General features: G+C 42.7%; 1 protein-coding gene across 2 annotated transcripts in view; it reads right to left on the reverse strand.

Annotated features, from left to right (window-relative positions):
- The window catches only part of TAF4B (TATA-box binding protein associated factor 4b), a 309,374-nt gene that overhangs the window by 215,985 nt on the left and 76,551 nt on the right, over nucleotides 1–16,838 (reverse strand). For both annotated transcript variants that reach the window (XM_078687389.1, XM_078687390.1), the window contains 3 exons: nucleotides 10,638–10,892; nucleotides 3,699–3,834; nucleotides 926–1,031 (listed from right to left, as the gene is read on the reverse strand). In XM_078687389.1, coding sequence (XP_078543515.1) covers nucleotides 926–1,031; nucleotides 3,699–3,834; nucleotides 10,638–10,892 — 497 coding nt within the window. The remainder of the gene's footprint in view (nucleotides 1–925; nucleotides 1,032–3,698; nucleotides 3,835–10,637; nucleotides 10,893–16,838) is intronic.

The raw sequence follows: 16,838 nt of genomic DNA on the forward strand, positions 1-16,838 counted from the left end.
TAGAAAATGGTCTTGAAGGTTTGCAGTGGACAGGTTCAGAACGGCTGCCGGCAGGCCTGCTTGCTTTGACCAGGTCCATAAATTCATCGTGTGAAATGTGTTGGAAGGAATGGAGAGGCTGGGTTAGAGTATTCTTGGATTGTAGCTTTGTAAAAGGGTTAGTGCTGATGCTTTGTCTCTATTTTAAGTACGAGTCCAACATGTCCGCGTAATGATTTGCCAGTTTGTCTGTGAACTCTTGAGTAACATGGAAAAGACCAAGTAAATCGAGTATTAATGATAGCTGATAGCTTTTTAGGAATATCTCCCTATCTTCCGCATTGCTATGTCAAGTTAAAGTTCATTCTGTATTATTATTTTTTTTTTTAAAACAAGAAACCTATTCCTCTTGAAGGTTCATATCCTCATCCCCTTCCACTCTGATCATCCTTTCCCCACTCATTTTCAGGTGTGTTGTGTTTTACTTTCCTTCCTCGTTCCCTCTGCAGCACTTGAAGGGGGGGGATGCTAAACAGTAGTACCAGAAGCATGCAGGTATGACTGGCCAATGGAGGCTAGTTTTAACATTCTTACAGCCACCTTTATCCAAAAGTACTGTAAATCAGTCCTAACGAGTCTGGTGAAGTAGTGATAGCCACAGTGTATAGTTACGAATGTTTAAAAAGTAATATAGGATAGGGGCACTATGGCACAGTACAAGTTGTGTTTATGTTTAGTAGAGGTAATTTGAAAAGCGCAATCAGTCATAAGTTTTTATATTTATATTTGCAAACTATCGATTATGAAATTGACAAATAAATTTTTTTAAAGCATAAAACTAAATGGCATGTTCTTAAATTTAGGTCACGTTCTGTGCATACGCTGCACGGAGGCGTAGCGTCCAACAGATTCTACCAGCACCACTCTCCCAACAATAAAATGTTACCTAAAGGACGCCATTCCATTCTCCTTAATATTATTCTTTTGAGTAGGAGGTGCTTGAAGGGACAGAATCTTGTTTCCTGGAAGTGTTATCTGTTTCAGGATAGACCCTAGGAAAAGAAACCAGACAGATTTTTTTAGTTCAACGTGTTTTCAAAAACACGTTGTTTAATGTGCAAATATATATCTAGCTTCAGCTGCATTTACAAGCTTAGTTTATGTAACTGTCAAGCAGACCACATACATTCAGTTCGTAAAGCTGTGTGCAAATAGTGTCCACGGATATAGCAGAAGATTCCCAATTAAACATTCTATTTAAGATTTCTTGAGACCACATATTATAATTCAAATGCAACAATAAACATAAATGTTACCATGAAAGCGTGTATTTTCTTTTATACTAAAGAAACAATATATGTGGCTGACTGGGAATAGTATGAAGGTCACTGAACAATTAAAAAACTTAAATCTTGCCATCCTGATCTCCTTACCTGAACACATTACACCACAGCTTCTTCAGAAGGTCAATGTGGACTTCTTGAGGAGGACCAGGTGAACATCCTTACCAAGACCTAAACACACTACACTCACTGCTTGCTCTTCAACCCTAACCCTCTCCCTAGAGGCAAGAACATTACACAGCTCCTCCATAATAGATGTGATTCACACCCACGGATAATGACAAACACCCTATTAAAATATGACCACTCACTTTAACAACCACCATTAAAGCCATCACAAAGCCTACTTACTTGGCTTTGACAGATGAAGCTAAGGCTGTTAACTATCGTCAAGTAGACTAAATCAGATCAGTTTACCCTGGGCTTCAAAACACTGCTGTGATCGCCAGTCTGAGTGGCCTTGCTTAAAGTCTGGCAATTGGCTCCATTCAAACTCACTGTCAATGGTATAAAGGAGATGGTTTCAAGCAAAAAGAACAAAAAATTCATACATTAGGCTAAATTCACGTACAAATCTAAATTTACAAAGTCAACATAAGCCTGTAATGCGAAATGCCCGTCATTTTTCTGCTATCAAGTATAACATTTTTCAACATTCACACTGTCTAATCTGATGATAATCTTCCATCCCTTGAAACTGCTCAAGTATCCCAAATTTCATAAAAATGTTTACAAATACTCATAGACTTTCCAAAAATGTATGGTCAGACTTTGCACTCTTCAAATTCAAAATGCTTGTGATGCAAATATATCTGCCCAAGAGGTTGGTTTTCCTTATATAGTCTTGTTGATGCTAATCTGGTAAAAGCCTGCATTTCAAAATGGTTGCAGAAGCCCTGTGAATTTTTTATTTGACTTCGGAGTGCAAGCCTTATAAAAGGCTGCTTTTCTACGAGATGGATACTTTCCATTGAAATATGAAACTTGGATAGGACATGGAGCTCACAGTAGAGCTGAGGCCAGAAACAGCACAAGTCGAACAGCCCTCAACCTTGATGACCTCTCTTAAATAGTTAACTGAAAACAAAATAATGTATTTCAATAGTTGGCTCATTGCACAGACTGTTTGAGAGCCAGTTCAGATTCCTCTAATGTAAAGGCCCTCACCTGCTGTCATTTCAAACTCAAAAAGAAGGAATCAAAGCAATCCTTTCAACACATATGACCAATGAAGTCAGTATTTATTGCCCTCTCAAAGAGGTCTTTCCTTAATCTTGGGGGAACAAATTAAAGTGGTATACACTTGAAAACACAAACACCTAAACACACTTTGAATATAAAGAATTCAGGTTTTTTTAAAAAAAGAATCTGTTGAAAAGTCAAGAAACGTAGGCCTTTAATCTTTCAGCTGGCATTAAGGATCTGCCCCTCATCCAGGAAATTTCCTGTGAAAGCATTAAGATGAAAATAAACGTAAAGAGGGAGGGGCGAAGACCATAGCTTTTATTTTTTTTAACATGCTACACCAAACAATAGGTACCTTAAAGAGGAAATGCCTAAAATGTGTTTGTGCTCCAACATAATTCTACAGATACATGGAGATATTAAAAGAATGAAAGTCTATGCACAATCCCACGACGAAGGTCATGGCTTTTATCTGCTATATAAAAGACACTGATAAATGGATTCAATCCAATCTTTGAATGTAACATGACATAAGCATAGTATTGTACTGTTAGATTTACTGCCATATCCTTATACCTCACCATAGCACACTATACCACTCGTTACAGACCCACTTGAACGTTCTTGGCCCAAGCTGATGGCCGTGGCATAGAACATGGGTGCAAAACTTTTTGGGCAATCAAAGGAGGATCAAAAAGTCAGTTAGTGTAGTCCATCTTTGACACGTCTCTGTGTTCTGCCCCAGTAATAACACAGAAACATGCCATAGAACTATTCTTTATTTAACAAGTCAGGGGGCTAGACAGTGGAGGCCTCCTATCCATTCTCGTTATGCAACTCCCTCTGTATATGCATTACATCATGAGCCATGTGAGAGGTAAGCCTCTTATCTCCTCCACCCACAGCCTCTGCCTCTTTGTCAGGATTTGTAGATTGCACAGGAAGATGAGACAGGGAAGAAGAAATCTCAAATGTTCTAGATTACGGCCCTGAAATGTTCCTAGTAGCCAGCCAACACTGGTGTTTATAGCCCTCTGCTGCTCCATGGTTTTCAACAGTGCTGGCAAAATTCCAGTACACGTACAACACAATTTAATTACGTAGAAACCAATCAAAAATATTTTACAATCGATTTTGTACCGGTAAGAAATATTCACTTTCTATTTTTCATTGGACTGATCATGTTCATACCTGCTGGAAAGGATCTTGGCTGGACAAGAGTGTTAACAGCCACTTTGCTTTCTGCAGGCTTCTGAACAATCTGTGCTGTAGTCTGAGGTATGGCAGTCACATGTTTTAAAATTCCTCCGGAAGGCTGTTGGACTATCTGCACACAAGAAATACAACATCAGAATTTAAAGCATTCACTTAAAACATGCATTGGCAATCATACGGTATATTAAGTGATTTAGTGCCACAAACAGGCTTAATCAAGCACAACTAGTAATGGCAGACCACAATCTAAAAAAAAAGTTCATAATACTCATGCATTTTATGGATACATTAGCTCTTCGATTACCTTCAGGTAATGCTTGCAGGCTGCCTTTATCTTCCAGCTGTACATAACCAACAGGTGACTCCCTTGCAAAAACAAGTTGTTTTGTGATAGATAGGGTAACCTGCGTTTTTTGTCTCTGGCTCAGCGACCATCTAGGGAAAACTACCAACCCCACACATTTCTGAATACTAGACACCCGGAAAAGTCCAGGAAGGAGTGTCTTGCATGGATTCACCAAAGTTTTGTGGAAAAGTTCTGAGATCACTGCACCAACACATACTTCCCACCACCCAGCGTTCCCACCCAGACTCCCGATAAAAATGATACCTCACTTGTATGGGTGCCAAAAGCAGTCAGCCTAAAAATGTTTTGGTTTTTTTAAATGCCTTTTTGGACCCACTTTGGTTTCCCCTCAGTTTTTCATTTTATACGATTTTAGGCTGACTCTGCTTTGGGCACGCACACAAGTGAGGTATCATGAGGGCTGTAAGGCCTGCTAGAGGGTGACAACTATACCTCCAGGCAGTGCTAGCTGGCATGGCACCCAAGCAGGGTGCCATCTCAACTTTGTCGGTTTTCACCACATTTGCAAGGGTAGTGGCATGGTCTCTGGGGTTGGGGGGGTGAGGGGGGTCAAGGGGACCTTTCAGTCCCAGGCCCAAGGTACACTGGGTACCACTTACCAAGGAATTACAAAGGGTAGAGGCGCCAATTGTGAATAAGCTTTTTTTTTGTAAAGAAGCACTGGGACAGGGGACCTGGTTGGCAGGGACCCTGTACATTACAATTGAAACCACATCAAAACCAGGCAATAAAGTGTGGGCTAACCATGTAAAAAGAGGCACTTTCTCACACTTGCCTTAGAAAAAGGCTTTGTGGCTCCACTAAAAAACATCAATCTTAAGCTGAGGATATTTAAGTCTACCTCAAGTGCGCCTATGGCTTAATGCGGACCAATGTGTCCTACAAGATACTAAAAAATGGACGTTAAAAGAGACGAGAGAAAGGGGAGGGGCTGTTTTACACCACACAGGGCTCCCACATGGAATTACTGACACACATAATGACCCAAAGACAATTATTGGTCTGCTCCTTATGATGGATTCTAATTATTTAATTTAGAAAAGGGGAGAGGGCCAATCTGAATGGACCACAGAGGCTTTTCTGTTCAACAGAAGTGGATGGTCCACCATATCAAAAACAATGAATAGGTCCAAGCGTGACTACCAGGCAACTCATTGCTTCGAAGGCAAATCTCAAGGCATCTTTGCAGAAGCCAAGGTCAATAGCGTACCCATGCATGGGTCTAAAGCCCGATAGAGGGGGAGAGAGATAGCTGGCTGTGTCTAGATGTTTCTTAAATAGGGAGACCAAGATTGTTTTTATAGAGTGTTGACTACAACTGGCAAGTTGGTACTTGGCCTGTAGTTAGACAAAATATTAGGGTCTTATTGAGGTTTTCTTCTGTGTTAAGTGGTATTGCACAACATTGTTTAAAGGCAGTCTGGGACAAGGTCTTACTCTAAAGAGATTTCAAAGGAAAGAAAACTATCTAAGGAGTAGTGCAGGGTTAGATCCGGGGGTGGGCTCTGTGGTAAACGTCAAGGAGGATAACATGACAAACTTAATTTACGGAGATTGGCTGCAAAGCCACGTGACAATTATAAAAGGAGACAAACAAAAGCATACATAAGTGATTAATAGAATTCATGAATTAAACCTGGCCACTGGCAATTACTTGGGGCACATCCCAGTACATCTTTCTTACCATGCCACTTCAGTTTGGAATCAGCCTTGTGCAGATCAGTATTGACCCTGCTGCAACGGGAACAAGTAAAGCCCCAACTGTCAGGCCAGGCCCTCCCTGAACAAGACATAAGTAAGCTAGGACTACAATTTCGTCCCAGTTAGGCCTTATCAGCCAGGTATAGCATTGTTCCAGTGACAGTGTGCATGGGACCCACGTCTGGGCATACCTGCCCCACTCAGGGCAACACACTTAAGTATACAAAACAAATGATGGAATGCTTGAATTAATCTTAGTCACTCGTAAGTACTTGGGCTGCATCCCAATCCAGCTCTATTTTTCCACACCATGCCACCTTAGTTTGGACTCAGCCATACGCAAATCAGCCTTGGCACTACTCCAATGAGTACAGTCCAGCCAAAGCGGTCAGGCAGACATTCAAAAATATTGCTCAACTTCAAACAGGTAATGCTGCTCCTGCATGAACAAGAATCCTCCTGTTGGTCTCCTAGGAACTAGAGCTCCCTTCACAACTGGGCTAACCCACCGCTTCAAACACTTGATCCGTGGGTAATTCTTCTGCCCCACGCCACCCCTAGAAATGACGGCCTCAACAGAGATCACCTCAGTCCCCCTGTGCCATCGATACTCTACTTCTACTCCCTCTTAACGCCGCTACATAGTAAATGGCCATGTACTTCTTGCTTGAACATTGCACTTCTACTTTCTTCTTACGTTTTCATGCATCCTAGTCTAATCTCACTTTATTCTGCAAGTAAGGAAGAAGATTTGCAGTGCGCACTTTGAGGCAAGAGTTGTTATACAGGAAACCCACCGATTGCAGAACGTAGTAGCTAAAGCACATTCTACGACGGACCGCAAACATGTACTCCCACCCCAGGGAGTCAATTGCCTTCTCAAAGTCAAGCGCCACTAAGGCCCAATCAACCTTGGAGGTTTCCATGGATACCATAACATGGCCTAGCCACCTAATATTCACCTGAGTGTTTCTGTCCATGATAAATCCACACTGGTCATCTTGTATTAAGACTTCCCACCCTGGAAATTAATCTTACAGACAGTATCTTGGAAATGATCTTTATGTCCATGTTTAACAGGGATACAAGCCTGTAAGTAGTTCGGTCTGTAGGGTCTTTGTTCTGTTTAGGGACCATGAATATAGTTTCTTCTCTCAAGGAGTTGGTAGCAGGCTACGATTTAGTGCCTCCACATATACTCCAAGTAAGGCATCTGCTAGTGTCTGCATACATCTAGAAACATTCCATGGGGAAAACCATTGCTCCCGGGGTCTTTTCCGAATGCATTGCGCGTACTGCTATCAACAGTTTCTCCCTGGCAATTTGATCTAGTGCTACTCTGTCCACCTAGAGAAGGCACGGTAGCTCCAGTGGGTCAAACGCTTTGATCTGCAAGACATCAGGGTGTTCGGCTGCTTATAGTGGTCTCTTGAATAGTCCTTTCAAGTTTTAATACTGTCCTGCTTTATCACTGCTGTTCCGTCAGGCCTGTTTAGGGTATTAGTGAAAAGGAGGCTTCCCAGTTAAGGAGCCTGCCCACCGTGTCCCCTTCGCAGTGTAATGCTTGTCTGTAATCTTGAAAGGTATGCCTGTCTAAAATGTCCCATGTCTCGGTTATGACTCTGTAATTGTAACTGTGGCCCGAGGCCATTCAGATGAGTCAAACCCCCCTCCCTCCAAGTTTGCAATTGTGCCTATTGCACCTCGTCATGTTAGCGTGTGCTGGAATTGCAATTTAATTTCAAAAAGGGGGTGGTGATGGACAGAGTATCTGAGTTAATCAGAACACTCCTACCCAGTCAACAGATCAGGGCTTGATCCATCACCGTTTTTTAGCTCACTGCACCATCCCAGTTCAGAACCTGGCTATATGCAAATTAGTCTGTCCCTGGCCCAGTGCATCATGGGAACAGGGCAGACCAAACTACCAAGCCAATTCTTCACTGGAAAGGAAACAAGCTTCTGGGGACCGGTTTCTGGCATTACAGCCGTCTTCGGCCCGGCTTGCTTGAATCCTGATGGTGCAATGAGCAAGGGACTCATGTCTGAGCATACCCTTCCACACTCATGGTGGCCAAAATAATTTCAAAAAGGGGGTGGTGATGGACAGAGTATCTGAATTAATCAGAACACTCCTACCCAGTCAACAGATCAGGGCTTGATCCATCACCGTTTTTTAGCTCACTGCACCATCCCAGTTCAGAACCTGGCTATATGCAAATTAGTCTGTCCCTGGCCCAGTGCATCATGGGAACAGGGCAGACCAAACTACCAAGCCAATTCTTCACTAGAAAGGAAACAAGCTTCCGGGGACCGGTTTCTGGCATTACAGCCGTCTTCGGCCCGGCTTGCTTGAATCCTGATGGTGCAATGAGCAAGGGACTCATGTCTGAGCATACCCTTCCACACTAATTGCAATTTAAGCCAGTACATCTTGGACATACATTCGCAGAGTTTTATATAGCGCGAACTAGACCCGAACCGAATCAGGTATCAGAGCGCTTTACATAGCACCAGATTCGCTGCGGATTACCAGTTTCAATGCTTCCCATTCAGTAGCCTGTCTCCGGGGATACCCAGTCAACCTCAAGATATCATTCCACGCAGTCTCTGATGGCAGAAGACTGCATCCTCCAGGACCTCGTGACAGAAGCACCAGATCGATTCCCATTGGGAGCCTCCTTCACAGTCTTGTAGAGGAATGCGTTCAAGAGTGGGCCTCTCAAATTCGAGGTCCCCATACCCTCAGTCACTATAATATGGTCCAGGCGGCTATATGTTGCATGCGCATGGGAATGGCTCATAACGTTCGCGAACACCGCAGTCATACCTGGAGTCGTGCACGAATTTGACAGGCAGCGATCCAGGTTACCATCTAGGATACAATTAAAGTTTATGGCCCATATAAGTGGAATGCAAGTCTATGGGAGCAGGAGTTGGTACACAGTTTTGAAGTTCTTACCGTCTGTGTTTGGGGCATAGGAGTCAGCTGTGGAGTGTCTGTGGAAGAAGTCTCCCGGGACCATCCAGATCGTGACTCCCCTGGCATATGAGAAATATGTGGAGAGTACATATATCCATGCCAATTCTTCCTCAGTTTGCTTCTTCCTCCGTCAAACTGGCCTCCTGGAGTATGGCTATTTAAATGCCACGTTGTCTCACGTAGGTCTGTATTCTGTATCATTGCGTGTAGGCATTTGGCCGGCACAATTTCCACGTGCGTGCATGACAGTACATTTCTATATCCAGCATTCAAGTCAGGAAAATTAAGTGGCTTGTTCACATAGCATTTGTGTCTATAGACTCCGATGAGTAGGGGTTTTAGGCTGTCATGGGCTTGGGTTGTGGACTAGGATCGCCGTTAAGATTTTGTGATGTACAATAAATTCTGCCGAAACCTGATGCACAACTCCTTCCCACCCCAAGTAAATACCTTTTCTAACCGGTGATTTCGCATTGAACTTCGCATCGTGGAGCACATTTAGTGAACCAGAACCCAAGACGGCCGGTGTCGAAGGTCTCCTTAATGATTAACTAAGCTTCATGCAATATACGCAGAGTCTCAGCTGCCCAAGAGCTGCCAGGGCCAGTGAATCCTGGGTACTCATTGGGAAGCAGGTCTCAGAAAGGTCAAATGTGGAGGGAAGGTGTGTTGGTGACTAGTTTCATTGCACTCTCCTGTGTAGTCTGTTCCCTTGTTATCACGTTCGGGTAGTTCCCAACTTCACAGCCCCTTATCCCCCCACCAGGTCCCTTGCCTTACCAGACATCCCCACTCAATGTTCAAGTCTGGTGCGCTTTCATAGGTTCAGTGTTCCACGGTGCAAGTCCCAAGGGGGCACACACAGCAAGTTCTTCAGGAGCAGCCATTTTAGGGAGCCTCTTGTACAAACTTTACTACGTGCTCATGATTTTATTGTATTCCAGGTGCAGAGCTTGGTCAGCAGTCGTTCACACCGCCTAATGAAGTTCTGTCACCTCGATGGTGAGACTCTGCACCTCTTTCTGTGGCCAACCAGCATTCATGGACTTCATGCAGACCTGCACGCACTATGTAATTTTCAAGCCCTAGTGTGTCAATCTTAGTTTCCAAAGTGCAGCTGGACTGTTCTATGGCTGCGAGGATCTGGGCTCTGGGGCGGGTCACCGCCGTTCACCGTAGGGTTTGTTTTGGGTATGCCCGGTGTATTGACCTATTAAGGTCTGTTGGAAAGTCCTCAAATGGTGACCATGGGGTCCCTCCCCCAGTTGCAGATGCGCCACAGGAAGTAGCAAGTGTTGGGGAGGGGGGGAGCAGGGGGAATCTTCGAGAGAAGAGGTCAGGGACTCCCACGATCTCCGGCAACCGTCCGTTAGTCCCAGGCATTGATCCATGTCCCACCCAATGGGTTCTGGTGCACAGTTCCTTGTTATTACAGAGGTGTTCCCATTAAGGTCACATTTGGGCACCAGTCACCTCAATTTATCCATAAAAAATAATGACTAATTTCCAGGAATCAGAGTATAAAAATAGGCTTAGGTACAAACAGTTAGGTTTTACACAAACACACGTATTGTAGTATGTAACAGCGAGATACATTTTTTTTTTCTTCTTCATTTAGGCCATATACCATAGACAGTTTCAAGCTCATCACAATGGTGTTTAATGTTAAAGTAAAATTTGAGAATGAAGCAAAGCGAATCTTCAAATTACGTGTACAAGAAAAACATTATTGGTTGACTGTAATTCCAATATGGTGGAGAACGACAACAACTGCTTTAGATAGCTCAAAAATATTTACTTAAGGCCCCTAAAGTGAGTATCTTCATACAGAGCAAATTAACTTGTCAATGGAAACCTCCCTCACCAGCTGTTTGACAGTGACTGCTTGAGAAGTGCTGGTTGTTGGCTGCTTTAGAATAGAAGAGGTTTGCTGAAGTTTAAACGTGAGAGGTGTTGTCCCACAAACGGTCTTCACGGGCTGTAAAGAAGATACCACCGTAGTCTTTGCTACTGGGGCTTGGTTAATGCTGGTTGTTGGAGCTGCTGGCTGACTTTGACCACACTGCTGAATGAAGTCCTGAGAGTTTGGCATAAGCTGCCGTAGGGCAGGCAAACTTTTCTGTAAACAAAAAAGAAATAAAAGTTAAAGGATTTAAAATCTTCCGAGAATAAAAACAAGTATTACACACATTATCATGGCTAACCTCTCTATACACGGAGTTAAAGATAAGAGCACTTAAACGCAAAGCTATCACCATCTCTGTTTTCACCCACCAGGTGGTGAACCTTACTGTGCGCTTCCATTCAAGAATAACAAATACAAAAAAAATGTTAATATCTTACTGAAGAACAGAAAATAATTCCTTTTTGAAAACAGGTGTGTATTGGCATCCAGCATTTGTTACTAGCTGTACACAACAATGATAATACTTGCATGGATTGGCCATATCCCTCCCTAGCTTTGGAGACCATCAACTGGCATGCACAGTTAACACATGATTGAGGGGCCTATCAAAATAATAAAACAATGTTGTAGTCACTTGAAAGGTTTACAAATTAGAAATTCTAGGATGAAACTTAATACAACCTGGCCGCCAATCACTCATTTTCACATTAGGTGCCTTTCCTGGGCTCTTGCTTCCCAGGCCTCCAGTTACCAGCAGACACGACATTGGTCCTACCTGAGGCAATCATGGGCAGAAGTACATCTTGGGCAAAAAAAAAAAATCAGCATTTTCGCCTTACACACCAAACATGACTCAACATACCCACAACGCCATATCGGTGCAGCGAACATTAGAATCTCATGTTCTTCCCTCACACCAGACTATACTTGCGACCAACATAACAAACCCTCTAAATCATGCTTACCAACATAACAAACCCTCAAACTTATGATTATTAACGCAGTCTGCAATGCTCCACAAACCAGACATTGTATACTTCACACAACACCACCTGGATGAATTCGGTCACAAAAGCATTGCTGACAGTAATTATCCTCACACATAACATATCCTCAACCGAGTCTACAACACCCTATTCGCAGAGAGCAAACAGCACTTGACATCACCCCTAAATAAACCACGAGCACTGCACTGCAACACACATCCTCAAATGTCCCTTTCCATTCTTGCCTTCCATACTGCACCATCATCCTGATCTACAGGCCTTCCGAATTTAAAGGATTTCATCAAGGAAATCACAGACCTCATCACCAATATCGCCCTTCCACAAATCCACTGCATTTACATAAAAAAGGTGAGCATCAAAAAAGTGACCGGTGCATGTACACTCCTCAATACTGTGGCCACCAAGAGATGCGACAAGGAACCAAAACACTGGAAAGGCCAAAACGCTGAACTTCATAAGGGCATCTGATCAATTCAATTCATGCCAAAGCTATGCCTCTATTGGAACAACCCTCTAGACTAGTGGTATTCAAACTGTGGGGCGCGCCCCCCTGGGGGTCCGTGGCTGCATTCCCAGGGGGGCGCAAATGCGTCAACTATTTGCTATTTGTCACACAGTGTGTCTAGCGCTTTGCTGAGGAGAACCTGGTTTCAAGTTACAACAACAGAGCCCCCCCTTCCCCTTATTAATGGAGTGGTAGTGTGTGCGTCCTTCAGTGCGGTCCCCAGGCAGGGGGTGCACAACGTGTAATAGTCCTAGAGTAGAGTGCCACTCGGAGGCACCATCCCTGTGTGTGACATTGCCGCCAGCCGCTAAAAAAGCCCCCTTGCAAGGCAGCTCCTAAACGAAGCAGCTCTATGTCGAAGAGTGTGAGCTGTTCGTGACGAGGGGTTGAAGAGAGCGCACTCCTGCACGCACAATACTGGTATGTGAGCTCAAAGGGCTTCAGCCAGCTCCCCCTCCCCCGTCGTGTGAGACAGCTTTCCCGGCACACACACAGCCCCACCCCAGTACTTCACAGGTCTTTAAAAGACCATTGGGTCTCCTTTTTTTTCACCCCTTTGTAGAGCCCCTGAATCTCTCAGCCTATAGCTGCAAGAGTCCCAGTGTTTTTGCACTATGCTCCTCGCAGAGCGGGAGAAATTAACAACGAGTTCACAGTCTCTGAGGCCACGATGAAACAGCACCAAATTCAATGGCCAAAGCAATCCTCGTGGTGAACTACTAAATTCCCATATTACCAACTTTTAAAGCGCTGGAGCCTCTGTACCCTGTGTGGGGATACTCAATGGCCATATAACTAATAGGAGCACCAGTACGCTGTTTACTCTGTGTTTATGTTGAGATCGTGTGATCTAATAGTGATATGGGGATTTCGGTATTCTCATTATAATCAAGCTAATGCATTTTCCATGCCCTGATGTATGATGCAAGTATTTTTTGATACCATGACTGTTAGGATAACGAGTATGTCAGTAATTGCACAATGTGCACAGTATTTCTAATTTATGTTGTTTTGGACTATGATATATACATACATATATGTACACACACACACAATATGACACATTTTTATATAATCAGATTTGTAGATCCGATTAGTACAGCAGGTGCTGTGGCACCAGGTCCCAGTGGTATAAAGGGCCAGCTAAACCCCATGTCTGTTTTACTATTCGTACTATTAGATTATTATTACAGTAGGGTCCAGTGGCCACTTGCTTTGGGAGAGTTGCTTTGGGCCTCTGAGTAATGATCTAAGGGTGGGAAAATTGTAGCAGAGGAGACCCCTTTCTGGGGGCATCAGAGAGAAGACAGTGACTAGGATGGGACAAAATGAGAGCTCATGTTTTTAACGAAGGGCAGAGGAGACATCCCACTTGGTGAGGCAGTACTGATCAATGGTGAAGTAGGTGCAGCAGCACCAGGGTCCACTGGTCTAAGGGGCCCACTGTATTACAGTTATGTCTTTTTAAAAATAAAAAGGGTATGTGAGCTAATTTACCTTGCTAGCATTAGGACCCTAGTGACCTTTGCTGCAAAAAGGGGGGCAACACATGGGAGCTCATGTTTTTCTGGGGGAGGAAATGTGGCCTTATTATGAGAGATGCTCAATTTGGAACAGGGGGACTAGGTTCAAGTCCCAGCTTTTTCTCAACATCCTGTGATTCTTGGTGAATCACTTAATTTTTCTAAGTCTTACAAAATCTCACCTTCGGTAATGTAATTGGAATATATTTCTTCCTGCTCAGGGCCATGGTTATCATTACTATAGCAGGTGCATTTGCATTGATCTGAGGAGTGTGATAGGATCACAGACACCAAATTATGGGGATCAGAGCTTTTCTTGGTTAATTCATGTTTTTGCTTTATGAATTTGCTATTTTGTAAGTCTTACATTTATTGTGGAATATATGGCATAGAAAACCTCTCCCAGAAATGATCTCATAAGCCCCGTCCCTGTACTCAACCCTGCCCCTCCCCTAATCCTGGTCATAAAGGTTTGGAGGGGGCCCCGGCGTCAAAATGTTTTATTTGGGCGGGGCTTAGAGCAAAAAAGTTTGAAGACATCCGCTCTAGACAATTCCTTCGGTCTCCTCTACACCAATAAATTAAGGACAATCTAAATGAGAAAAAAAGTATTGCTCCTACAAAAAGCTCCACATCACTTCTCTTGAATACCTCAAGTCCCCTAATAACGTCAAGCCAACAACAGGGTTCACTCTCCTCAAAATACAAAATAGCCACAAAAATAAGACCTACCACAAATGGAGATGTACCAAATTCCTTGATTAGGTCATTGAACTCCTAGCTCCGTTCTGTATGCAGAGTCCCCATAACCTCAGCCAAACTCATCTACGTACAATATCATCAACAAGGCCTTCAAAAGTAACAAAACACTCTTTAAGACAGTACAACTCTGCCACTCCAGAACAAACAATTGCACACTTAATCAACAAGTGCAACACCACAGATCACTTCTTCACAATTCAATTCATTTACGATTCGGAACTCCAAAGAGTCCCACATAAAAATATACAAAAAAAGAACACAAATTTACAGTGTATCATTGCATACTGTTCAAATTAACAGAATAAAATACAGTTTGGGACATAGCAATTACAATTTCACTATACAATTGAAGGTTAAAAAAACAATATTTATGAAAAAGCAAAAATGACTCCATATAATCACACCACCTAATGTATAAAGTGCAAGTGTGCATATGTAGAAACCTTTACACAACTGAATATGCAATTGTGCAAAACTGCATAATACTTTGTTCCAATTAATATTCTAACATCCTCCTTTATACAAGTCGAGGTACCCCAAGTATCGATTTATAATGCGAAAAATATGCTACACAACAGGGACCATGTTTGGCCTATAAGAACTAAACTTACTGTGGGGGGCGGACAAATAACACTTGATTTTACATCTTGCCCCAAGTTCCAGTTTATAATGTGCAAAATATACTGCCCATCAGCGATCGCGTTTGGCATACCAGAACCAAGCACAGCGTTATACATCTCCGTAAAAACAATCTTTAAAAATGGTTTAAAATAGATAAAAACTTCAAAATATTCTAATTCAGAGGGGATGTGGGGGTTAATAGACAAATCCAGGCCTACTCTGCGGTAGTGTTGTTATACTTTAAAAATACAGGTCCTAATAAAGGACGTTGTAGTGGTTGTAATGGGGACTAACAAATGCATGATTTAAATATTGCACCCAGTTTCCGCATAGATGATAAAGTCTATTCTCCCTACGTAATCCCTCCCAGACCCCTGTTATAATTTGCAAAGAGAGCGGATTCATCCTTTGCAGCAAAATGGTTCTACGCATTCCATGGGGGAGGTTTCATACAACATAAGATTAGTTTTTTTTATACATATTACTCCCCACTATTGTCTTTTCTAGAGTTCCCTGAACACAAAGATATATCGCTCTTGTGACTGACTTTGTAAATTATTTTTTTGAATAGAGTTTTCAATACAGATTTTGGGTAAGAACATGTACCACTATGCCCAATTTCAAATAACTTTAAGGCTTTCCAATAATTTCTAAAAACAACGCTTTTCCCCTTCAAGCTGACAAAAATCTTGTGTCTTAGCGCAGCCCAAATAGAACTTGCATCATTTTCCAATAAAGTATTACCCCACCTTAAACATGCTGCGATGGCGAACACGCAAGTTGAGAGAAGCCGAAATTCAAGCCGAAGGGCATCTATGTTGGCTGCACAGTTCAAATTGTAGATTTGGCGCCAAATGCGCCTTTCCACCTTCTCAAACAAATCCCACTGCTGTGCATCCACAGATTTGCATGCATACCTCAATGATGGCGGTATTTTGATTTTATAAACAGATAAAACATGTGTAAAGTATGTTTTCCCACAACATTTATATAGCCTACTAAGTGCTGAGGCTAGGGATATAGCTTTACTTCTGCACTGGTCAATGTGATCACTGCTGGAGCACTTGCTTGAGAAAATTATTTCCTGATACGGGTACTGCTTCACAACCTCAAGTTTGTTTTTCCCTAAAAACCAATGCATTTTTTTCTAACCCTACATCCTGAGACGGTAAAACCATGATTTTACTTTTTAAAATATTTATTTTTAAAAAGTGATCAGAGTAATGACCTAACTCGTTAAGTCTCCTTTGCAAACCTATTTGAGTTAGATCCAATAGGATAGCATCATCCGCATAAAGTAGACAACACAATTCCATAGGACCTAATTTCGGCGAGTCTCCTTTACAATGCCCAACCCAGCTCGGCAGCTCAGATGTGCAAAGAAAAGAAGAGAGGGGCTAATAGGCACCGTTGCTTCAACCCATTAGGAGTTACCACTTTACTTACTATGACCTTGTTGCTTCCCATCAATCTTAACAGATGCCCTGGAATGCACATTGCGGACAGTTTCCTCCACAGCGTCCTCCGGTCAACCCAGTGAAAAGCAGGGGAAAAAAAAAATCAATAAAAGCGACATATAAGGCCATTCACCTACCTATTGGATATTTTTCAATCAAAGTTTGTAAAATAGAGATGTTACCTGGAGTGCCACTATGTTCAAGGAATCCCGCTTGTTCTACGGGTGTTACTAACAACTGAGAATATGATAATATCCTTCAGGTTTATGGATCCCCTACTATTC

Source organism: Lissotriton helveticus, chromosome 4_1 (assembly GCF_964261635.1).
Source record: "Lissotriton helveticus chromosome 4_1, aLisHel1.1, whole genome shotgun sequence".
Lineage (NCBI taxonomy): Eukaryota > Metazoa > Chordata > Amphibia > Caudata > Salamandridae > Lissotriton > Lissotriton helveticus.